We start from the raw sequence: 25,402 nt of genomic DNA, 5'->3' as shown, positions 1-25,402 counted from the left end.
GAGTCCATGGAATCAACCATTACAATTGCACATCCCGGAATATGTTCAAAACCTATACTCCCACCGACAAAGGCTGAGAAAGCCTACCCCTGATTCATAAACATTGAAACCGTAGGTGCCCAAGGAAAAAGCGAAGAACAACATAGAAATCAAAGACACTATATAGCAGTGGGGAATTAATATTAGCAGGCAAACCAGAATGACAGATTGGTTTCCCGTCTATATAGAGTATCTTTGATAGAAATTATTGGCAAAGGCAGTTAACAATCCGGAACAAAAAGGCAGTGAACAAGGAGGCGTATGTTCCCAAGTTTTCACTCAACTGTAAGATTTCTAGTCAATTTTATAAATTAAGAGCTGTAACTAAAGGACTAGGACTACCTTTAAACTAAAGCCTGTAGACTGACATGAGCAAAGTCTCGAACTGAAACAACAAAGTACCTACATCACAAACTTACCTTTAAATAATAAGTAAATGCTTTTACAGCACATTTACAAGTGACTCCGTGGCGCAACGGTAGCGCGTCTGACTCCAGATCAGAAGGTTGCGTGTTCAAATCACGTCGGGGTCAAATTGACTTCTCTTTTTTGGAAGTTCTTCCTAAAATAAGTAAGATTATTATTAATTGTTTGTAATAGGCTTATTTATACCTTTCAATATTAATGAACTTACTGTGCAGTATGAATTAAATTGACATGGCTGCGTAGCTTCACCACCACCACTACAAAAAGCTCAGTTAGAATAGCTAACAAATTCTACCTATTCTGTAATGGACTGAAACAAGGGTAGCGTTTGAAATACAATGTAAGACTATGGCACGTCAACAACGAGAACCACCTACATCAGGTCTAACCAGCGTTACGTATCGACGTCATTAGAGATATCTATGAACGATTCTTCTTGTGTTAAAAAACAGACTACCCTTGTAGCTTCGACTACGAGAAAAACTGCCACAAAAACAGTGCTGCGGAACATGTCTTTCAAGAGGAGAATTCTTGAAATACGATATACGAGTACCTTGGGTCAACATAAAACTACAGCAGATAACACCACAGAAGAAGGCTGCTGAAAGTCACGCTTAAATATTAATTGTGAGCAATTTACGTCGTAGCCGATGAACAGGTCACCAGGTCGTATGAGTAACTATTAGTGGAACAAAGTCACCACCTTTTGGACAACAAAGAATTTTTTATAGCATTAAGATTGTGTATTGAGTGCGGTGTAGAATTCTTTACTGAACACTGTTAGTGTACCCTACCTCCAACTTTTTTCTTTATCATTAATAAACATTGATATGCTTGAAGCCAATAGTTAATTCTAACTTAATTTAAGCACCTTTGCAATAAAAGAAATTCAATGGAATACCTAAGAATTTAAAAGTGCATCGTTATTAGCCAAGTTTTTGATATTATGTTTTATATTTACTTTGAATCCAATTTCTCAACAGTCAGGATGGCCGAGTGGTCTAAGGCGCTGCGTTCAGGTCGCAGTCTACTTCTGTAGGCGTGGGTTCGAATCCCACTTCTGACAAGGTTCTTTTTTATGTTTTTTTCTTTCCCAAAAGTGAAAATAAAGTTACGAATACGCCGGGTGCTCCTTCCGAAAATTGCAGCTCACGAATATCAAGAGTTTTCTTAAGATAAACTCTTACACCTAATTTGTTTGATGCACACATTCAATTGAAATATATCGCAGTTATGTACTTGAAGACAGACCTGTGTACTCAATGATTGAATTACAAGTACCAGTACAGTAACTTCGTAGGAGTACTTGGAAATTAAGTTTTAAGTACAAGTACAAGGACTTTTACTTGTACCTTCCAATAATCTTGCAAATGAAATGGCATTAAAATCCAAAAGAAAGTTGGAAAGTTCTTGAAGTACATACAGCACTTAAAACGTTTAAAGTACAAAAGAGAATTGAGAGGTAGATAGAAGAACTAGACTCGGTACTAGTATTTAACATCTTCAAGTACAAGTCCAAAATAACTTTACTTATGCCTGCTCAAACTACTTAACTATTTATTTATTGTTCTAGAATCGTTCTTAACTACCAATATACTTAATAAACTTACAGATCTGCTTGAAAAAGTGTTTAAAAGATATTAGAACTTTTTTAAGTATTCTGAACTCCCGCAAAGCAATTATTTTGTGGTCAGTAATTGTGTCAGGATGGCCGAGTGGTCTAAGGCGCTGCGTTCAGGTCGCAGTCTACTCTGTAGGCGTGGGTTCGAATCCCACTTCTGACAAGACGACTTTTTGGTGCAATATCACCTGTTCGTAAAGAGACATTACCATCGGTAGTTAGAACTTATCGCCCAAAGTTTAACCTTTACCTAATTATAAGGCGGTGTCATTTTGATTAGCTTTCATTTCACGCTATTCATGGCCCTTGCATCGTTAGGTCATCTTTCTATTAACCTTTTTCTAATTTCAAAATAACAAACTTTCGAACAATCTATCATTTAATTTTGAACAAAAATGCAAAAGTTTAAGATACATTTTTTAAAGAACACGACCTGGCTTGGTCAATGAATTATTATACTAATAGATTTGTAACAAAAACAAAATCAGTCGCAAGTAAATATATTTTACTAAAAAAATAATAACCAATCAATCGTCTCTGCAGCCCACGGGGTCAATAGAAGGCATACCACTCAAGCTAGTCACCTGATCAGCTTTTTCGTCAGTTGCAATTGCTATCAGTTCAACCTCCTTACGATTCCCAAGCAACCGAAATGAATTAACCATATATCCAGTGTCGGGTTTCTCATAAGCTGTTCTGCCTCCTCCATTCGAGACTATCTCTACTTCTTCTAATTGCCTCGATTCCTGGACTCTTGGATCGAAGGTTTTTGTAAGTTGTGGAACTGTGATGTTGTTTTCATTGATAGTTTTTATCTCTGGTGACATTGATTTGAATTGACGACTTTCATCTGCTTCGAGAGCTTGATCGATTTGTGTGGTTCGAGAATAGTTAGGGAATATAATTTGTGCATCAAGAAAACTGCATAATTCTTCAATGCCATCGAGAGCTCGACCCAATTCATCAGAGGGTTTTGGCGGTAGGTGTTTCTTAACCGTGTCCAAATAGTTTTGTAGTTTATTTTTCGAGAAATTAATGATATTTTGTGCATTCTTCAATTTCAAACTAAGTAGTTCGGGGCTCTATGAAAGACAAGGTTTGAAATAGTTAATATGCAAAGATAATGGACTTACATTTTCTGAATATCCATCGATTATGACTTTATCGGACTCCGGAGTTGCCTTCAATCTGGCTATAGCTGCTAAGTCTAATGCATTTCTATATTGTATGTCAATTATTTGTTTTTGAAACTTACTGTCATTCGATAGTGAACTCGAGCGTTGACGACGTTTTTCATTTGGTCCCAAATGAGTAATTTGCGAGTGTGGTAAAACTTTTCTCATTGTTGGTGCTGAACCAGGAACAACAGATTTAATTTGTGACGAAGATGATGATGCTGGATATTGAGATGATTGAGCTGTTTCAGTATTCATAGTGAAATATATAAAGGCATTTGGTGGACGATCAAATTTCTATAAAAATAAAGACAATACAATAAAACATCATATTTAAAAAAAGTAAACATTTTGTATGTGTAAACAAACTTTGGGACTTTGCATGTGCAAGGCATGACGAAGAATTAAATTGATATCTACATTTGTAGGATATCTCATGAGATATGTAAGACATGTTGTATAATCATTTAAAAGTACTGCAAACAGAAATACAATATTATAAACAAATTTAAAATGATTGTTTTTTATTTTCTTACACTTGTCCCGAATTCGAATTAACATGGCTACAAGAATATAGTTGGGGAGATCAAAACGGTCACTGTCGGCGAATATTGCATCCCACAGCATAAGTAGATCGAGCAAAGGGAATTCTCTTCCAAAAAGAAGCCGAAGCCATCGTCTGAAACAAATAAGTCAAGATAAAGAAAAAGTTTTTTGTTTTTTAAACTAAACTTTAGTGATTTTAGAACAACTGAAGTAACTCTATTGATAACTTTCGGTTTCTTACTTAAGACTGTACATTCACAAAAATAGGCATCGGGAGGAGAGGGATAACCCTTCTCTATTGCCCATTTTTTATTACTGACATAACGCCGGGGTTTCTGGTGTTTAAGCTCCCAACAGATTCCCATAATCTTGCTGACTTAATTTGGACGGTTCTTTTTTACGTGCTTCTAGGTCTCCCGACTATTCGGTATCGTTTTTATCGACAATAAACTCAAATTTAATCAACATGTTTATAATCAGTGCGCTAAAATCTCAAAAAAAAATCGGCTTTTTCAAAAGAATCCGGAGGTATATTCCTCTAAATTGTGCTGTGACAATCTATAATACATTGATTCTTCCATACTTTGATTACTGTTCTTCGATTATATTCATGTCAAATAGTGAAAATATAAGAAAATTTCAAGTATTACAAAATCGAGCAATGAGAACAGTGCTTAAGTGCGATTATAGAACACCAATTAATGATATGCTTACTGTCCTCGGATGGTTAAATATTGAACAAAGACTAAAATTTAATGCGCTTGTGATGATTTTTAAAATCAAAAATGAAATGTATCCTGCATATTTACAACGGAACGTGAACTATATAACAAATTCATTTTACAATCTGAGGAATACTGGTGATTTCAGACTTCCATTGTATAGAAGAGCAGCAACACAAAACAACCTACTATATAAAGGCATTCAACTTTTTAATAGCCTTCCTAGTAACTTAAAGACTGAGCAAAACTTAAATAAATTTAAATTTTTATTAAAACCTCTATTAAAAGATAATACTGTATAATATTGCTTAAAATTAAGTATGATTTAAGTAAAAAATGTTATTGTTAAGAGTTTTTAAACTAATAAATAAATAAAAAAAAAAAAAAAAAAAATCTTGAGTTTGCGAGTTGAACTGCATCTGGTCAGCAATGCATTCAATACCATTTCGAAACCTGGGGCCAAACCACTGCCACTTATGTCTTTGTATAATACTCAATGTGTTCCTGACCCGTTTTCTTGTTTGTTTTTTTGTTCCGGATAGTTTCAGAGCTCCCGCAGTTTTTTAGTGAGTTAATAATTCTATGGGACTAATTTTTTCTTGTATTTTTACTTTAACTAGAGACCCAAATATCTCAACATAAATCCGCTAACCCAGATGGTATATTTGAGGGAGATGTTCTTCCCGCTAGCTCAAACACCTGAGTAAGTTTGTCGCGTTTGTAAAACGAGAATATTCAGCTCGCTCAAACTGTCGACTGATTGCACTAAGTTTTTCAAGTTCATAGAAATAGAAGAAGAAGACTTATTATTTTCAGCTTAAATGGCAATTGGTCCACTGGTGAAGATATGGTACATCTCACCGAACAAATTTCAAAATAGTTTAGAAAACCAGTAAGATAATGGTCGCATTCGAAAAGCTAGTGGCTACGTAGTCAAGGGGTTCTGATTGGCTAAATCTAGCTACAAAAGTAGTTGAAATTTCCCCTCCGACGTAGTGTAAAAATTTCGGCTAAAAAGTTAGTTGGCACTGATTTTGACGTTTCACAATCAGCTGTTGAAAAAATTTAAAAAAGATACAAACATTTCAAAATGAAACTTATTGTGCAGTATTTAGAAATAAATTACGAAATAGAGGCAGATGAAGAAATTTGCAATAAAATCTTAACAGGTAATGTTTTTTAAGTGCAATAAACAAAACAATTCACTTAACAATTTTGTTTCAGATCCAGTGTATGCCGCAGCATTCATGGAACAAAATTTGAGTGCACAAAATGCAGAACATACGGAGGAAGGTAAATTTGAGTTATTTTGAAAAATCTTAAATTATTTCAATGTAGTAAGCTAAAAAATATATCTAACAATATTATTACAGATTCAGTGTCTACTCCAACAAATCTTGATTATGCACAAGAAAACACATTCAATATAGAGAAAGGTAAAATTAAATTGTCTCTTATTTAAAAAAAGAATACCCTATTCATAAAGAATGTGACACCCATCTATCGCACCAACGATCCCGGGAATATAACCTCCTGATTTTTCTCGAAATACCTTCATTAGAATATTTATGTATGTGTTATTTCAAAATGATGAACTGAATTTGTCAAAAATTTTATGTACACATACCCGGGATATATCATTATATTGGCTTATTGATGGCCACTTAATGTATTGAGCCAAAAGGGAACACAACAAATCCAGAATCTCACAAAATGAATTGTGTGCTGAACTTGGTGCTAAATTGAAACGATCGCCAGATGACAAAAAACTCTCTTGTTTGCTTAAAGTCCAAATAGTATACAAAAGTTTTTTTTCCAACTGATGAACACACTTGAGATTTCCAATCTTTGTCATAAGATCCTTTAAAGAACTAATTAATAACATACTTATATAAACAAAAAAAAATTACCGAAAAACAACTTCGACTCATTCGAAAATGGCACCGGAATTCTTCTAAACTGTAATCTGGAATTACTACTTCATAATAGTTCGTATTCCTTACGCGATCTTCTTTAATGTTTTCTTGAAGTTGGTCAGATAAGGAACCCACTGCGAGGAGATCGTTTACGACAATCACAGCTCTAGCTATTTGGCAAATATATGAAGTGTCTTAAATTGACCACAATTAAACTATTTTACATACCTATGACTTCATCTTCTTCCGAATCGCTCATTTTATCTAATTTTTTGTATTTGTTTTTATTTAATTTAAAAATATTGTTGTTATTTGTTTAAAATTCTTAAAACTTTCTCAAATGTTTCCGATTTTGCGTTTGTTTACTTTTGCATCTGTCATTAATATGACAGCTCAGGATTGACTAGCTTTGTAGTGAAGTTTTGCATTCACAAATCTAGTTGAATTTCGACTACGTAGCCACTAGCTTTTCGAATGCGACCAATTGCACATGAGGTTTAAAAGGCATTTGATTAAGTCTGACATCTTGCTCTCACTTCTTTTGTTGGATTTGTAAATTTTCCTTCGAGCCGTTCATTAATTGTTGTTTTGGACAGATGCAGGGCTGAAGCCTAAAAAAAATGCTAGTTTGGTCAAGCTCATTAAATTCCGACTTACACAGGATTTTATAATGAGGAATTAGAAAAATCAAAAATTGAAAACCCAGGTGTCTGGTATCATTAAAATGGCATTATCCATGAGTGGAATTTGCTAACTTCCTTAAGGTAGCGCTACAGTCCAAGGCGGACCTGGGCCTCAACCAACATGCGTCTCCAGGCAGCTCGGTTCCTAGCTAGCTGTCTCCAGTTTTGTACGAAAGGTAGGTTGAGGTCTTCACCCACCTGCGTGCGCCACCTAATTCACGGTCTTCCTCTACTGCGCCGTCCCTCGGGATAAGATTCGAAGACCTTTCGGGGTAGAGCGTGATGTCCATTCGCTCTACATGACCTAGCCATCTTAGTCGTTGGACTTTAATTTTATTAACTAGGCCTCCTAAATACTCCATCTATGCATACGGGACCAAAAATCACCCAAAGAATTTTTTTCTCGAATCATCCTAAGACGGTCTCATCTTTCTTTGACAGGGTTCAGGCCTCAGCGCCATAAATGAGAACCAGAATAGTGAGTGTCTTATAGATGGTAATTTTAGATGCTCGAGAGAGGACTTTACTACTCAATTTCCTTCTAAGCCCAAAGAAGCAACAATTTGCAAGAGTTATTCTTGGTTTGATTTTTAGCGCTGATGTCGTTGTCTGTGTTGACCACTAAACTCATCTGCTTCGTTTCCATCGCAATGCTCAAAAAGACTCCACTGACATCACGCTTTGGTCTTCCAAATATGTCAATATCATCTGCGTATCCGAGTAATTGGATGGACCTTTGGAAGATTGTGCCTCTAGGGTTGACGGTTGAGTTTTGCACAATTCTTTCCAGAACGATACTGAAGAAGTCGGATGACAGTGCATCGCCTTGTCTTAAACCTTTTTTCAAATGCATCGGTGAGATCTATTCCGACCCTGATAGAGCAGCGTGCATTCTCCATCGTCATTCTGCACAAACGGTTCAGTTTGACAGAGATACCAAGATTGGGCATTGCTCTGTAGAGCTCTTTTCTATAGATACTGTCATACGCGGCTTTAAAATCGATAAAGAGATGGTGGGTATCGATTTGAAGCTCCTGGGTTTTTTCCAAGATCTGCCGTAGTGTGAATTTTGGTCGATAGTGGACTTTCCTGTTCTGAAGCCACACTGATAAGGACCTATCAGGTTGCTGACGAACGGTTTCAGACGTTCAAATAATACTGCAGAGAGGATCTTATTTGAAATGTTAAGGAGATTGATGCCTCTGTAGGGCAAACTAAGCTGAGATTCTACTCATCGGGCATTTTCCCTACTAAGTCATCGCCTGCTGCTTTAAATAGTTCGGCAGCAATGCCGTCAGCTTCAGCAGCTTTGTTTGAGTTAATATTGGTGTCTTTTTGGACCTTTTAGTTATCTCTGAATAGACTTGAGGTCTATGACTTTTAGTTTGGTTTTACCTCACACCGAAGAACTGGTTTTAAGTAATTTTTTAAGAACCAAATTGATCGTAATTCGCGAGTCTTAAATACTTTGTATGCTAATTTTTAATTTAAATAAATGAAAATATAATTATTATATAAAACTTACATGCCAAAAATATGCAAAGGAATGTCCAATTTAAGTAGATAGTTATGCAAATGTAAGTCTTCCTTGGCAAGTATTTTATCACGTATCAAATTTAATTGACTTATAACTTCTACTTCAGTTGTAACTGGATCGAGTATATCCTAAATAAGAAAGAATTATTATTTCTAGTTTTACTTGTGCATCTAAATATAAAATTTTGATTTTTCATAATAAATTTAAGAAATTTACTACTATAGGTAGGTACTATATTTTACTTAAATTTAATAATGAAATGCAATTTGAACAAATGATTCATCACTTTTAAATGAAGTAATTAATTAGGCGTTAGGCGAAAATACAAAATTGGAGAAAGAAATTTTAGCAGTTTATAATTCTTAAATCTAAGGGAATTCCATATTCTCAGAAGTATGAATAAACAAGGTTTCTCATAAAAATATTTTTGCTTTTTTATCTAAAATCTTCGAAAATGATTCTCAATTAGTCACCGACTAACTCTTGAACCGATAACGTCGTTCATCAAGTTACTGTGTGATTAGTTTTGTCGCCTAGCGCGGAAACCGGTTTTCTCTTTTTAAACCACTTTCTCTCTTTATTTTTGTTTTTCTTTCTTTTTCTCGGTATCGCATTTGAGTGTACCCAGTGTATAAAAGAAAAAACAGTTAAAATGGCCAATTGCCCAAATAATATAGGTGGTCGATTTGGGAATCTTGACCCCGATCCTGACCCCGACCTTCAGCCAAAAAAAAACAAAACAAAACATAACACCATACTACCAAACGCATTCCCAAGCCTCCCATCTATCACTGTAAAAAATCCTCGATTTATCGTTATTTCCCCAAAATCGAAAGAAAAACCCATCACTGAGCCCATTTGTCCTTAAAAAATCCATCGATGCAATAAGTAAAGATTACGAAAGCATAAACCAACTTCGCGACGGTAGTTTACTAATATTTGTAAGGTCTCAAAAGACCGCCAACATTTTCCTTCGAATCAAAGATCTTGCTGGTGTTTGCCCAGTAACTGTGAACATACATGATAAACTTAACCAAACGAAAGGAATCTGTTATGCCCAATGCCTTATTAACGTACCTGAAATTGGAATAATTAGCGAAATGAAATCTTAAGTCGTCATTGACATATATAAGTTCCAAGAAAAAGGTGATGATGGAAAACAAAAATCTTCAGGTCTTATGCTCTTCACATTTGACCTCTACCAAATCTCTTAATCAGTTGATATCGGTTTTTACACAGCCAAAATAACAGAATATATTCCCAACCCAATGCGATGCCGCAATTGCCAATTGCTGGGACACACAACAAAACGTTGCGATGGAACTAAAATATGCGATACTTGTAGCCTTCCCCCTCACAATCCTGACCCATGCACTCGCACAATGTGCGCAAATTGCTCCCTCCCTCATTCCTCATCAGCCAAAATATGCCCCACATACAAACAAGCAAAAGAAATCCTAACAATAAAAACAACAAAAAAATGCACTATGAAAGAAGCCAAGCAAATATATATAACCAACAAAATACAGTACTAATCCCACCTCAAGTTGATACGTTCATTGAAACAATTAAAAAAAAAACAAACCAAAACAGTACAACAAATAATATCCCTCCATCTCCATCTCCATCTGCTCCAACAATAACAACTGACCTACCTCGTATACTACCAAAAGAAAACATAACTATTTCCACACCATTTGACACAAATACTTCTGTATCACAATCTACTCATTCTATTCCAAAAAATAACTCACAACATTCTTCAGACAAAAATACCAATACCAACACCAAATCTTCCTCTTCTACCATAAATCACAATAAAATCCCCTCTGCACTCCCTCAATCCCCCTTATCAGCTGTCGCCCAAAAACTTTTGGGTAACAATGAATATTATATAGATAACGAAAATTCAAACAATCACGATGCCGACATGTTATAATGATACTTTTACCCAAACGCCCGGCTCTGCGGTTCGAGAATTGAATCAATCAGGCTCTGAGAAGAGCCTGAATGAATACTTGTCGGATAAACAATAACAAAGAAGCGGCTCTCTTGCTCAAAGCAATTAGAACTGCTGCAAATTTTTCCATCCCTTAATCTGCTCCAATTAAAAGAAAACATGTAGTCCCTTTTTGGAACACTGAATTTTCATTGCTACGAAAAGAAAAAATGATTGCACTTAATAACTTTCAAAAAAACTCCACAACACAAAATTTAATAATTTATAAAAAAATCAAATGCTAAATTTAGACGGTTACTTAAAGACAGCAAAGCAAAAAGCTTCTCCGACTTCACCTCAAATATAAACCCCAACTCCTCCCCAGCCAAAATATGGCAAAATATCCGCCGTCTCACTGGCAACCCAACCTCACTTGCAATAAACTGAATTAAATCAAATAATGACACGATCGCAGACCCGCCAAAAATATCTAATTTTATCGCACAAACTTGGTCAAAAGAATCGGAAGATACAAATTTCTCCAAACGCTTTCGTTATAGAAAAATTAGATAGCCTTAACCACTCAACTCAACAGGCTGCTAATCCGACATCTCGACGTATCGAACAACCAATAACATTAATCGAACTTGAAACCTCACTTAGCAAGGTCAAAGGCAAAACCCCAAGCAGAGATAGAATATCCTATCCAATGCTGAAAAATCTACCTCATAAAACTAAGCAGAGAATTCTTGATCTTTATAATAGTATCTTAAACAACTCTATCATTCCTCATACCTGGAAATCTTCTACAATTATACCTATTCCGAAACCAAAAAAAGATAAAAATACAATCGAAGGATACCGCCCAATCTCCCTTATCCCATGCATATCCAAAATAATGGAAAAAATAATTGCAAAGCGCATACTATGGTTTGCCGAAACAAACAAGCTCATAAGTCCTAACCAAGTTGCCTTTAACTCCAACAGAGGATGTGTCGACGCTCTTCTTCATATCGACTATTTTGCTACAAAAGATCTATCAGCAAAAAACCACGTATCCATTCTCTCCCTTGATTTCGAAAAAGCCTTCGATAGAATAGGTCTCCATGTAGTTCTGAAAAATATTACAAAATGGGGTATTGGAAGAAAAATATACGGTTATGTAAGATCCTTTTTAACAAATAGAACTTTTTGTGTAAAGATTAATAGCGTCTACTCTTTGAAAAAGCAAAAATTACTAGATCACTGCATTTATGCAGCCGATCTATATATTTTATGTGAAATAAATGATATTGACAAAAGTAAAATCTTCTTTCAAATTGCCCTAGAAGAAATTATAGATTGTTCGAAAACGTCAGGCGCCAAATTGTCGATCCAAAAATGTAAATTACTCCACATTTGTAGAAAACAAAACTGTGCACAACTTAATCTTAATATAAACAATGTAAAAATCCAAAATGTTAGTAACTTAAGTATTCTAGGTTTAGTCTTTAACAGAACGTATTCTTGGAAACAACACTGTATAGATCTTAAGAAATCACTAGCTGCGAGAACTAATATTGTAAGATATCTAGCTTCAAATAAAATTAACGTACATATGAATACCCTTTAACACTACGAGAATGTTAGTTTTAAGTAAGATTCAATATGGATTGTATATATATATTGTATATATAACAAAACCAACTTACCACGCCGCAGCAAGGAGAAGCATCAACGCGTTCTCAACAACACCAATAAAAAATATATTAGCAGAAGCAGGACTTCCAGGCATAGAGGAACGAAGAGATACTATAACTGCTAAACTGTTTGCGAAACTGTCGTTTTCTAGAAGTTCGATAATCGATAACGACTTCAAAAAAGCATCTGATCAAAAACTTAAAAAAAGGATCCCATCCGCCATTGCTACGATTCTTATAAAAGCAGCTGAGTTTGAACTACCACCTAAACAGGAGCGCCAAATTACTCCTCGTATTAACCCATGGTTCATCAACCCGGAATCTCTAATATTAACTCTAGCTAGTTATAAAAAAGTAAATACCGGCAATAGTATCTACCGCCAACTCTACACAGCCATCACACTCGAATTTAAATCGGATGGATGGAAATTTATATTTACCGATGGTTCTAAGAAAACTGAAAACACATCATTTGCGGTTACACTCGAAAATGGTGCCATTGCTTGCATTGATAACCTGCCTGAATTCGCTTCAGTATTCACTGCAGAAGCATTCGCCATACTACAAGCTACTAAGACTACGTCTAATTACCGTGGGAAACACATTATATGCTCTGATAGCATATCCGTACTTAACGCCATAAAAAAACCCTAACAATTATACTGAACTCATATCAGAAATTAGATACCAACGAATACGCTGACAGTGCAGCTTACTCAGCCAATAATGCTCCTGTATATACACCAAACAAGATCTGCTAAAAATCATTCAAAAAGAGTCAAAATCCGTCATAACCCACGACTGGAGTCTATATCACCATCATTACAAAAAACTCAACCCTAATAAACTCGCTCCCGTATACCCAACAAACGTTTCCAAACACAAAATCTGTAATTTTGTACGACTTCGACTTGGACACACATCAACCTCTCATCAGCATCTCCTCAAAAAAAATCCGCCACCACTTTGTACAAATTGCAATACCAGGTTGGACCTGAATCACATCCTAGAACACTGCCCTATATCGCAACCCATAATCAAAAATGTATTTAAAATTAAATGTATTTATGAAATTCTACAAAACCCTAGTTCCACAAATATCGAAAAAATATCAGATTTTCTTTTAAAAGCAAACATTTTAATTTAAGTTAAAACTAAAATAAGAGCCAATAGTCTCCGCAGCTAGGCTCGTTAAACTAAGTATTACCATGTTATTTTAATTACCTGTTAATAAATAATAATAATAATGATTCTCAATTACCCAATTCAAGTATGCAGAAAAGAAATGGACATTTTGTCTATATTCTGTTTATGAGAGTGTGAAATTTAAAAAAAATAGAAATATATTCTGCAGAATATATTATGACATGTTTGTTTTGATATCAAAGCCATTAGTAATTTAAATAAGGGCAAAGATAAAAATACATTTTTTTTAATCATGAGATTCAATTTTCTAGCTTAACTGCCACTTTAAGTTTATTTATTTATCGTACCTGATCATTCTCAACAGGAAAGTAACCGCCATCAGTTTGTGTTAAATTTGTTATTCGATAATAGGACTCAATGGATGCCATAAGCCGTGAAAATATTGAACTAAGAAAAATAATAAAATGAAGTTATATTAAGTTACACTCGAATAAATATGAATAAGGAGTTTCTTACTAGGAATCAGCTTCCAAGTGTTCCGGACTTAAAACATCTCTCAGCAGTTCACTAAAATTTCAAAAAGAAAGAAAAAAACAGTATATATTAATAAAATGTAATTCACGAATAAAAAATAGTAAAATGACATGGAAATTAATAAGATATTTTGCCGTAACTTTGTGACATACAAGATACAAAATACAACATCAATTTGCTGTAATTTACTGTGAATAGGTATGTTCTTAATATTTCCGGGCTAATAATGATAATACAATAATATTTAATTTAACATGTTTTGGCAAAGAAAATGGTTATCATCCCTAAAATTAATTTTCCATAGGATGTATATTGTTTTGGGGGCAGGGGAGACAGATAGGTTTGCAAATGAGTTTGCTGCAGAGATAATAGATGGATTGAAGTCTTTAATTAACTATTTTTTGTGCCAATTTTGAAATAGCCTTTCATGTTGCATTGCAAAACCTTAAAAAACGTTTAGTGAGAGGGAAGATGCTTTGTTCCAATATAAGCTTGGTTATATTGACGAAAACTTGAGGTGGGACTCCGCTGACCAGAAGATGTATCATCCGGGAAACTTCAATGTCCGGCATGATTCACCCCATGGGCGATGGAGTCGCTTGTGTTGGAGATCGTATTATTGTTAACCACTGTCATCATCTTGTTCCATAGAGTTGATGCAGTAGCTATTTTTTTTCGATTAGAGACTGGGTGTATTGTGATAAAGGTGAATTGAGATTAATTGCGTTTGAGACTATGTTAAGACGAGGAGTAATGATAGGTTTGATTTGAGATGATGTATTGTTTAAGTTTGTAAGTTTGATGTGTCTGTAGGACTAATTTGTTGGTTGGTTATTTCGAGAAATGAATTTAAAAGAAAATTGGTTGATTGGATTTTTGAGGAATCTATAATATTGTTTGATGATGGGAGTTGTTTTTCCGTATTGATTGGGTTTGGAATTTGAACTTGAACTGCGGGATTAATTGGAAGAGGATTGATTTCGTTTGAAACTCTATTATTGGTCGAAGAGGTGGGTATGGCTTGATGAGTAATATCAGCAAAAGTCTTCGTGAAGGGGAGTTCAGGATTTAGTTCGTTGAAGGCTTGTTTGGCTTTAAACACTATATATTTTCTATTTGTCTTAATTTTTAATATTTCTTTTGCTTTTATGAAACTTTTGTGTTTGAAGATGCTGGGTGTTCTTCAGAGCAGTTCGCACAATAGGTGCGTGTATATGAATGGGGTTATTGCATCTCTTGGCTGTTAGGCCCAAGAGTTGGCAATTTTGACACCGAATAGGGTTAGGAAAATATTTAGTTACGGTTCAATTATACCAGCTAAGCCATCAAACGTAAAAAGAATGATATTTGTAGGAGTTAATATGCCATCAACTTTTATAGTGAGTTTGTACACCTGTGAACTCATTTCTTTTATAATTTCTTCGTCAGGTAAGTTAAAGTGCGTAGACTATACCCTTAGAGGAATTTAAGTTTGGGTTATGGAGGGTAACCTTGAAAGGACAGAGGTTGGATAGAGATTTTTGTCATAAAAACATTTCAGCTATTTTAAGAGACTTCACCAGGATGAGCAGATTATCATCACGCAACTGAATATTATACTCATATCCAGTGCTAATTCCATCTATTTTTTTTAAAGTTAAAATACACTGAACTTTGAGAGAGGTTTATCACTATCTGTTGGGGCGATCACGATAAATTTAAGGTTAGGATTAAACGAGAAGGTTGGAATAGAGGGATTAGACGAGGAAGTCGGAATTCGATAATTTTAAAGGGTTTTTAGCAAAAAATGGCGTTATACGTTTTTTAAGTGGTGACAAGTAAACAGACAATCATTTATTTGGAAATACTTCGATCGTTAAATTTTGGATTTGGTTTATTTTGACAAACTTATACAGTTGAATTCTATTTAATTGGAGGCTTGTGACCTATGTCCTTATTTAAACCAGGTGGCGCGGGTGGTGCTTGAGCCACCACCATTGAATTCAGCATTTCCTTTTAGCATTCGATGCTATATTTTATGTGTATGGAGTGTTTAAATACTACTCTGATTCAATGAAGTTCACAGACTCAATTTTTGTTTAAAGAATAATTACAATGTTGAACCTTCGTCAGTCTACAAATTGAAATGAAGCCGTTTTTCACAATTTCACTGAAGATTTGTTTATAAGGCGTAACATCTTACTGAAAGATAAAATTTCCAAATGGAGCTTGTTATTTTCCTATTCAGGGTATTATCGGGTTTTCGAGAATGTGAAAGCATTGGGAATTTACAGATCCATCTAAAGTAAAGATATCGAACTCTTTGAATGGGAAAGCATCCTTGTGCCATTACTTCAGCTGAAAACTTAGCTGAACTAGTCGGTGGAGTGATAGACTCACATCACTTTATATAATGGAAGACCATTGGTAAAAAGTAGTTTGAATGGCTTTTAGCATAAACAAGTTTTTTTTAGATACGTTTAACCATTTTGTAATCAGAAGCTATTTTCCTAAGAAATTAAATTAAAAAAAAAACAGTACTCCAACTTAATTGATTCGTAGTGGTATATGAAAACTTAATAGTTCATTCTAAAGTTTGGAAAATCCCTTTGGAATTTGTGTGCAGAGCGACAGAATTGTTTATACCATGTTTTTACATAGGGTTTTAACACTAATAATTATTTAAGTAATTTCTCGTGTTGGCAATTTGGCATTGGCATCCATTCAAGATTTATTTTTTTAGGTGTACCTAAGGTGACGGGTACATGTATGTTAACAAGCTTTAGATAATAGCAACACCACCGAAAGTTTTGCAGAAAGTAGTGCACATTGTTCTTTTTTCAAATTAAGATTTGTAGTATTTGATTGGATTAAAATGGACTATTTGGCATTCAAATTTCTTTTAACGTAAAAAACGGTATGGTTCCTTAATAAACTGAAGAACTGAAGGAATATTTTCATTCATCAGGTGGCGCACACAAGTTGAAAGTAAGTTCATCCAACTTGCTATGCGCAACTATATACGAGTATATCTATCTAAGGACCTACAGTTGTGTTCATAAAAATACCAGTGCTCTCTAAATAAAACAAAAAGGCCTTCAATATCAACGTTATAAAATGTTTCACTAAACTTCTAATAACAAACTAAAATATTTTATTTATAATAACATAAAATAAGTATTATCGGTTTTTACCGTTAGTTTCGTCACAGTAAAAACGGTTTTTTAAATATATGGCTGTTCATAAAAATAGCAGTGCATGACAAAGCACTGGAATTATTACTTAAGAAGTAAGAAAAACTGTAATAATTTATATAAAAGTATACAAATAATGTTAGCTTACAATTAGTACTTTGTTGAATAACCATTGTTTTTTATGACTGCTTCGCATCTACGTGGCATCGAGTCCACTAAAACCTAACACATCTCGATTGGTATTGCGTTCCACGAATCAAGCACTGCTTCCTACAATTCTTTCGAATTCTTGGGTTTTAATTTATGAAATGCGTTCATAACATCCCTCCACAAATTTTCGAAGGGGTTAAGGTCGGGGGATTGAACGGGCTATAACAGATAACTTCTTGTGCGCAAACCATGATTTTTCATTTTTTGACGTATGCTTTGGGTCATAATCTTGTTGGTATACCCAAACCAACAGCATTTCCTCTTCAGCATAGGGTAACATAACCTCCTCAATAATTTTCACATACTCGGTTGCATCAATTATATCTCCGATGGGATAAATAAGCCCGACCCCGTAGTATGAGAAACAAACCCACTATCATAATTTTTCCTCCACCATGCTTCTCTGTTTTAATAGAGTACCGTGAATTGTTTGCTGCATTTTGGGGTCTTCTCACATATTCTCGACGACCCTTGGAACCAAAAAAGACGACTTTGCTTTCATCGCTCCACAGAACATTGCTCTATTTCTCTTTTGCCCATTCTCTATTCATTTTGGCAAACTCTATTCTCTTTGCCACATGCCTTTTCGTCAAGAATGGTACCTTGCTTGGACTTCGGGCTGGTAACTTCGCTTCAAAAGCCGTCTTCGTATTGTGACAGCGCTAACAGACAGTTGAAGTCCATTTCTTATTTTCCAAGAGCCTATGGTAGGGATCACTTCTCCAAATTATATAACGGCGATGACGAACCGAATTCCGCTGTAAGGGAGATAGAACCACTCAACCTCGGCGACGCAGATCAACAATTCCGCCTACCCGAATTTGACGAAGTTAAGATAGCTATATCTAAACTTAAGTCAAACAAAGCTGCTGGAGCTGACGGCATCGCTGAAGAACTATTTAAAGCAGCAGGCGATGACTAGGTAGGGAGCATGCACCAACTCATCTGCAAAATATAGTCGGAAGGAAACATGCCCGATAAGTGGAATCTCAGCATAGTTGGCCCGATACATAAAAAAGGAGACCCTCTAAATTGCGCTAACTACAGACGTGTCAGTCTCCTTAACATTTCATATAAGATCCTCTTTGCAGTATTATGTGAACGTCTGAAGCCGTTCGTCAACAGCCTGATAGTTGCTTATCAGTGTGGCTTTAGAACAGGAAAGTCCACTATCGACCATTAACACTACGGGAAATCTTGAAAAAAACCCAGGAGCTTCAAATCGATACCCTACATCTCTTTATCGATTTTAAATCCGCGTATGACAGCATCTACTGGGAAGAGCTCTACCGAGCAATGTCTAGTTTTGGCATCCCTGTCAAACTTATCCGTTCGTGCAGAATGACGATGGAGAATGCACGCTGCTCTATCAAGGTCGGAAAAGATCTTACCGATTCATTTGATGTCAAAAAAGGTTTTAGACAAGGCGATGCACTGTCATGCGACTTCTTCAACATCGTTCTGGAAAGAATTGTGCAAAACTCAACCGTCAACACTAGAGGCACAATCTTCCAAAGATGCATCCAATTACTCGGATACGCAGATGATATTGACTTAATTGGAAGTTCAAAGCATGATGTCAGTGGAGCGTTTTTGAGCATTGCGACGGAAGCGAAGAAGATGGGTTTAGTGGTCAATGAGGGCAAGACCAAGTATATGCTGTCATCAAAAAAGGACACTGAACGACGACGTCTTGGACAAAACGTCACCATGGACAGCTATAACTTTGAGGTAGTTAAGGACTTTGTCTACCTAGGCACCGCTATTAATGAAGACAACGACACCAGCGCTGAAATCAAACGAAGAATAACTCTTGCAAATCGCTGCTTCTTTGGACTTAGAAGGCAATTGGGAAGTCCTCTCTCGAGCATCAAAAATCACAATCTATAAGACACTCATCATCACGGTTCTCATTTATGGCGCTAAGGCCTGGACCCTTTCAAAGAAAGATGAGAGCAGTCTTAGGATGCTTCGAGAGAAAAATTCTTCGAGTGATTTCTGGTCCCGTACGCATAGATGGAGAATGGAGGAGAAGATATAACGACGAACTGTACGGGCTGTACAGCGACACTGACCTAGTTAGGAGAATTAAAGTCCAACAGCTTAGATGGCTAGGTCATGTAGAGCGGATGGACATCAACGCTCCAGCCCGGAAGGTCTTCGAATCCAATCCCTAGGGACGGCGCAGTAGAGGAAGACCGCGACTCAGGTGGCGCACGCAGGTGGGAGAGGACCTCAACCAACTTGGCGTGCGAAACTGGAGACAGCTATCTAGGGACCGAGCTGGCTAGAGACGCTTGTTGGTTGAGGCCCAGGTCCGCCCCGGACTGTAGCGCCACCTATGGTAGGGATCCGTTTTGCTAGCTGAACAATTTATGTGTCATTTCTGTCAGTAGTCATTCTTTTTGGGCATCGCGTATTCAGTTTATTTTGTCATTTTAAGGCGTTACTGACCATTCTTGCTGAGTAGCCTATGATATCTTGAATATTTTGGTAGGTTTTTCTCTCCAAACGCAGTTTTCGAATTTTTTTGGTGCAAAGTCTTGACCGTCCCATTGTTTATTTTTGAGCTAATATTTTATATGCTAGTTTGTTACAAATACTTAAAACTTTAAATAGTGAAATATTTACTTATCGAAAAATAAAAAAAAAAAATTTAATCAAGTTTTATGCCAGTTTTATGAACACTCTATATCCAGAGAGTTTGAAATAATGTGTGTTCAGTGTTCACCGGGAGAAGTAGAGTATAACTTCAAGCTAAAAGTCTCTAATAAGAAAACGAAAGAACGTTAGATGCAAGTAACGTGTTAATTTTTTTTTGTAACAATTTCCGTCATTTAAATAATTGACAATCTAATAAAATGTGACCAGCACTGCTATTTTTATGAACAGAACTGTAGGTAGTTGGAAACGTTTTTTGGTTAAGGCCTCAGTTCACACTGTAGCGCCACATTAAGAAGGTAAGTAGGAACACTTTTATAGTTAAGATGTTGTCTATATTTTTAAACGTTGCCTGGCTAAAAAGTTTTAAAATTTGTGGATGGAGATGGATAGCATTAATTTAATTCAAATAAAAAACAAATTTTCTTCAGCCACCTAAGCAGGGCATTAAATTAAATTCATGTGTACAAACATTCGGTTTAACCTGACATAACTAAGTCTTGACGCGCCCTTGTAATAGTATCTATAACTATTTATAAAAGAAATTAAACTTACTCTATGTCTTCACTCAATTCCATAAAGTGCAACAGAGCCTGATGATCACCATACATAACAAATAATATAGGGGCTAGGATCTCATGCATTCCTTGACGATAGCACATGTATGGATGTTCCCTCGCATAATAGAAAAGAATATTCGTCTAAAACAGAAACAGTTAATAATTTATAAACAAATGTACCCCAATTATATGATATTAGAATACCATTGCTGATTGAATTAAAGGTTTTCTAAAGAATTCAACACCAGGAAAAGTACGTATCACATCCTGTTTGATCACAGCAAAAAGTTCTTGGTCACTGAAGTATTGATTCCATATACTCTACAGAAAAATTGTTAAAAAAGCAGAGACACGATTTTGTTTATTTAACCTGTTTCGATTGCGACAACGGATCATCATTGTTGAACTTTGCAGTATGGGGATTCTTAACAAATTCTTGCTTCAATTTCTCATACCTAAAATGAAGAAGTTATCATCTTAGGTATACTTTTTTCACTTTTTTCACAACTATCATCACTATATCCTACCTATTCCTTTGTTGTACACGCTGCTCCTTCCACGTAGTATGATCAGCATTTAACACCCGCAACAACAGAGCCCAATAGATGCTACGGAATTTAGATACTTTAAGATCTCCATTAAATGCCAGATCACGAATTGCGTCAAAATTTTCAAGTGATGCTATTATCTGGGTCCATTCGTTTCTATGGAATGTAAAATTGTAATTAATGACTGATAAGAACAAAAAGACATTGTTTTTAATAAGTATCGGTACACAGTGACAACAAAAGAAAAACCGCCTTACCTATATCTATCCATAGAATTCATTATGGATTCCTGATTATTAAGCTGCTGCTGCTGCTGTTGCGGGAACACTTTGATGGCTTCAATACCCTGATCAGCCATTAGTTATGGAAATCAAGGTTTCGTTCTTGAACCTATTCTCAAGTTCTTAATTTCGAATACCTACCTAATATTTATAATATTGCTATTAAAATGTACACTGTCGTTTTGTTGACATTATTTTAAGGCTAAAACAATATAAAAATTGCAAGTTTAAGTGATAATAAAAGTATTAAGATGTTATGTTTACTGTTTGAGCGAGTGTTATTTGTTTTTGTTTAACAAAGGCCAGGGAGTTGATTAAAGATGATAAAAAAGATTATAGGTACCTACTACTGCTGGCTGATTGCCAAGTGCCAAGGAAAGTTAAGTAGTAGCGTAGTGGTCAAGTGAGTTTTGAGTTTGAGATTTTGATGACAAGTGAACAGCTGTGTTTTGTGATTACAAGTAAAAACAACAACAACAAAAATAAACAGAAGTTCACATTCGAGCTCTAGTGGGAAAATCATAAAGCTATGAGATATTTTTTAAATTAGCTAAGCTACTTTCCGGTAGATGGCACTTTGTGAAAACCGTTGAAAAAAGAAATAATTCAAATGCATTGGCCTTACTATGTAGCTTTACTTTTGATTCTGTTTGAAACTCATTTCCGATTCTACTTTCAAATCGTACTAGGTATAAAAGTAGAATCGGATGCCGGGACGTACCAACTTGTTTTCAAACAAATTTTTACTTTCGAACGAGTATCGAGTTGTTTGACAGTTATATAAATAATTATAAATAAATAAGAATATAAGGGAACGTTCAAATATTACGTAAGCAGATTTATTACAATTATTTACCCCCCCATCCCACTTGTCAGCAAAAGTAAGCAAAGCTCTTACCCCCTCCCCCATGCTTACGTAAACATTTTTCAATTAAAAATGTATTTTCTTTATATTATAATTATAATGTTATATTAATTATATTTTTAAAAATAAAAAAATAGATTTAATATATGTAGATATTAGATTTTTCTTATTTAACGTAGAGTAAGTGACAAAAATATTATAATCTTACGAACATAACAAACTTATTTTAAATTTTTGGTACACATATTAAATCCAAATAAACAGTCTTTAGTCCATGAAACCCGGATCCATGATTCTAAGTTTTCGATGACATTGGATTGCTTGGATTGCTGCTCAGTGTTGTGAGTCTGCTCACTTTCATCCGATTTTGGAATGTCTACGTCGTTCTCATCAAGCCATCATGGTGCTCTAAATTTTGAATATTGCACATCAGTTCATTAGTACGACGAGCAGCGACTCTTACAGGTTTAACTTTCCTATCAGTGTGCGTGTTTACTTTTTAATGGATCTTCTCGATGTGACGATTTAGTGACTTGATGGAAGCATGATAAAGACCACATGTTTTGCATGTATACTATGATAGCCTCAATTTTACCGTCAGACAAAAATAATCATAGGGCATTTGCAAGAAATCTTTGAGTGAAGTACTTAAGCGTAGAGCTAAATTGACTGAAAGATCAAGAAATTGCCCTCCTTCATCCAAAACCAAGTCATCAACAGTTTGTTTTACTTTTACAGTTGGTGGAAGAAACCTGTTGTCTAGTAATCTGAATAGGCCACTTCTTGGACGACAGCATTCTGTATTTTTACATTTTACAATTTGAAGCAAGTTTTGGCTTTCACGCCAATATGTTACCTCTATACTTTGAGATAGGCCATAATATTTTTTAATCATAAAATGTCTAAATTATTGTTACAAAATGTAAACTTTTTGACGATTTCTAATATTTCTAGTACTCATAGGTACCTAAAATGATTTCGACACTCACCTTAGAAAAAAAATGTAGTAGATTGGATTTATTTTAGTCGCCGCTTGCAATTCTTCTTCAATTCTCTAAGATACAATAATATCTATTTCGCCACACTTCATTAACTTACTTTTGTACTTTCGAACTTGTATGAGATTTTTTAAAACTTTCAAACAATTTTTGGTATAACTTTATTTAACTAACTATTCGACACGACATCTTATTTAAACGTTAAACTTTGGCTAATGAAATCAACGGTAACGCAAATGTTAACTTGCTTTGCTATGCTTACAATACATCTACTCGCTAAAGTATCCAAACGAAACAATACACTGACAGAGGAAATTTAAACAAGTGAACAGCGCGTGGTTATTCCTCTAATCGGTTCTAAAGAGTGTGCCTTAACTAATTGTAAATAAACACATGCAGTACTCTAAGGATAGAGTACCAAAACTTATTAAAGAAAGAGTCCTTTCTATGACTCAAGTGTCCGAAGTCATAAAACAGAGTTAGGACTAGCTTTTCCTGTTTACAACCAAGTGTTGAGTCTTGAGCATAAATATCATATTTTAAAACTATAAAATAAAATAAACTAAAATAAAACAGAAATATCAACTAACTAAGATTCATTTTTGTTCAGAGAATCCAACACTACCGATGACATAATCATCATCTAGACTCCCCTACCCCCATGTCATCCAAAATAAGCAAAACAAAGACCCGCCATCCCCTCATAGTGCTTACGTAATACTTGAACGGCCCCTAAAATAAAAAAGAGGCTGGGGCGCGACCCACACTGATAACTTCACATCCCGTCTGTCGATTTGTCTTGCTTAAAAGTTTGTCTATATGTAATGTACTCTTATAATTCTTTGCCAAATTTGCGTACTATTTTTTGTAGATTTTATTTTTTATGAACAAACGGACTGTTGGATTTTTATATAAAAATTACTTAATATCGAAAATAATATTTTCTGTGAAATAAAATAAGTTTGAAGTCAATATTTTTAATTTTTGAAAAGCTATCTGAGTCGAAAGTAAATTTTTACCAAGTTTTAGTATTGTTTTTTTTTTTTTGAGTTTTATTTTTTGTAAAAAAACTGTCACTTCGATTTTTTTCAAAATTTTATCGAATGTTAAAAACAATATTTCTGATAAGATAAAATTAGTTTGAAGCCGATATTTCAAATTTTTGAAAAGATATTAGAGTCGAAAATCAATTTTTATCAGTTGTTCTAAATTTATTTTAAGTTTTTAATTTTTTGTACAAAAACTGTCAATTCGATTTTTTTCAAAATTTTACTGAATGTTAACAACAATATTTTTTGAAAGATAAAAGTAGTTTAAAGCCAATATCAATAATTTTTGAAAAGATATTTGAGTCGATAATCAATTTTTACCAACTTTTATAAATTTTTTTTAGGTTTATATTTTTTGTAAGAAAAACTGTCAATTCGATTTTTCTCAACATTTTTCAGAATGTTATAATCAATATTTCTTGTAAGATAAAATAAGTTTGAAGCCTAAATTTCAAGTTTTTGAAAAGATATTTGAATCGATATTCAATTTTTACCAACTTTGAGTAATGCTTTTTTTAGATTTTTATTTTGTATAAAAAAACTGTCAATTCGATTTTTCTCAAAATTCTATCATATTCTTCGTTGCACAAAATTGTTTTAGAGATGAAATCATATTTGAGTCGTAAAATTTTGGAGGTGAAAATTTTTTTTTTCAGTTTTATTGATTTATAAAAAAACCGTTATATTGATTTTTTTCAAAAAAATATACCTGTTTGGTATCAAGTTACAATATATTATATAAAACTTAATTCAAGTCTCTAGCGTTTTTGGTCCGTAAGATATTTAGGGTTAACCAACATTTTCACCTTTTTTCAAACTGCTATATGGTAAAAAAACCACCCACGCAATTTTCTTGAGAGCCCTTTCTGCATCTTTCTGCCTCATTATCTGTAAAACAAAATTTATTTGAAATCTATACCTTTTCTGGTTCTTGAGCTATGGACGACGAAAAAAACGTCGCGAACGTACGGACGTACACACGCACGCACAGACATCTTTTTAAAAATCTTTTATTTCGACTCTAGGGATCTTGAAACATCGAGAAATGTCAAAATTATCAATTTGACAAATCGGACCCATTACAATAACTTCCT

General features: G+C 34.7%; 1 protein-coding gene, 1 long non-coding RNA gene and 3 other non-coding genes across 9 annotated transcripts; 3 read left to right on the top strand and 2 right to left on the bottom strand.

The window, feature by feature from the left end:
- Nucleotides 1-500: 500 nt before the first annotated feature.
- Nucleotides 501-572, top strand: Trnaw-cca (transfer RNA tryptophan (anticodon CCA)). The gene has a single exon. It is a non-coding gene; the product is annotated as a tRNA-Trp (tRNA).
- An 875-nt stretch (nt 573-1,447) lies between these two features.
- Trnal-cag (transfer RNA leucine (anticodon CAG)) lies at nt 1,448-1,531 on the top strand. Its single transcript has one exon. It is a non-coding gene; the product is annotated as a tRNA-Leu (tRNA).
- Nucleotides 1,532-2,166: 635 nt separating this feature from the next.
- Nucleotides 2,167-2,249, top strand: Trnal-cag (transfer RNA leucine (anticodon CAG)). The gene has a single exon. It is a non-coding gene; the product is annotated as a tRNA-Leu (tRNA).
- Nucleotides 2,250-2,447: 198 nt separating this feature from the next.
- Nucleotides 2,448-21,828, bottom strand: LOC129940272 (TBC1 domain family member 5 homolog A). 5 transcript variants are annotated; one of them, XM_056048560.1, is made up of 14 exons: nt 21,661-21,817; nt 21,373-21,598; nt 21,095-21,271; nt 20,938-21,022; nt 20,772-20,888; nt 20,563-20,708; nt 13,946-13,996; nt 13,777-13,876; nt 8,654-8,793; nt 3,798-3,940; nt 3,631-3,737; nt 3,342-3,558; nt 3,220-3,293; nt 2,448-3,168 (listed from the first exon to the last, which is right to left on the bottom strand). In XM_056048560.1, exons 2-14 carry the CDS (start codon nt 21,471-21,473, stop codon nt 2,614-2,616), a joined length of 2,013 nt encoding a protein of 670 aa, XP_055904535.1. In that variant the 5' UTR covers nt 21,474-21,598; nt 21,661-21,817; the 3' UTR covers nt 2,448-2,613. The 5 variants fall into 5 exon arrangements, with proteins under 5 accessions (XP_055904535.1, XP_055904536.1, XP_055904533.1 ...); XM_056048561.1 differs by having other exon boundaries at nt 3,220-3,284; XM_056048558.1 differs by having other exon boundaries at nt 3,220-3,558; nt 21,740-21,828.
- Nucleotides 6,015-6,925, bottom strand: LOC129940274 (uncharacterized). The gene is made up of 4 exons (XR_008780650.1): nt 6,674-6,925; nt 6,440-6,611; nt 6,157-6,390; nt 6,015-6,081 (listed from the first exon to the last, which is right to left on the bottom strand). It is a non-coding gene; the product is annotated as an uncharacterized LOC129940274 (long non-coding RNA).
- Nucleotides 21,829-25,402: the final 3,574 nt, after the last annotated feature.

The sequence above is a fragment of the Eupeodes corollae genome, chromosome 1 (assembly GCF_945859685.1).
Source record: "Eupeodes corollae chromosome 1, idEupCoro1.1, whole genome shotgun sequence".
Classification (NCBI taxonomy): domain Eukaryota; kingdom Metazoa; phylum Arthropoda; class Insecta; order Diptera; family Syrphidae; genus Eupeodes; species Eupeodes corollae.
The sequence above is the reverse complement of the archived record's forward strand: the minus strand, read 5'-3'. Positions and strand labels throughout refer to the sequence as shown.

Bases quoted from the DNA above. Each gene is read 5' to 3' on its own strand.
- LOC129940272 (XM_056048558.1), bottom strand. From the start codon at position 21,473: ATGGCTGATCAGGGTATTGAAGCCATCAAAGTGTTCCCGCAACAGCAG. The intron at 20,709-20,771 runs GTATTCTAATAT...TTTCTGTTTTAG, and splicing joins CTTTAATTCAATCAGCAATG to ACGAATATTCTTTTCTATTA. The intron at 13,997-20,562 runs GTAAGTTTAATT...TTGAAATTTTAG, and splicing joins GAATTGAGTGAAGACATAGA to TGAACTGCTGAGAGATGTTT.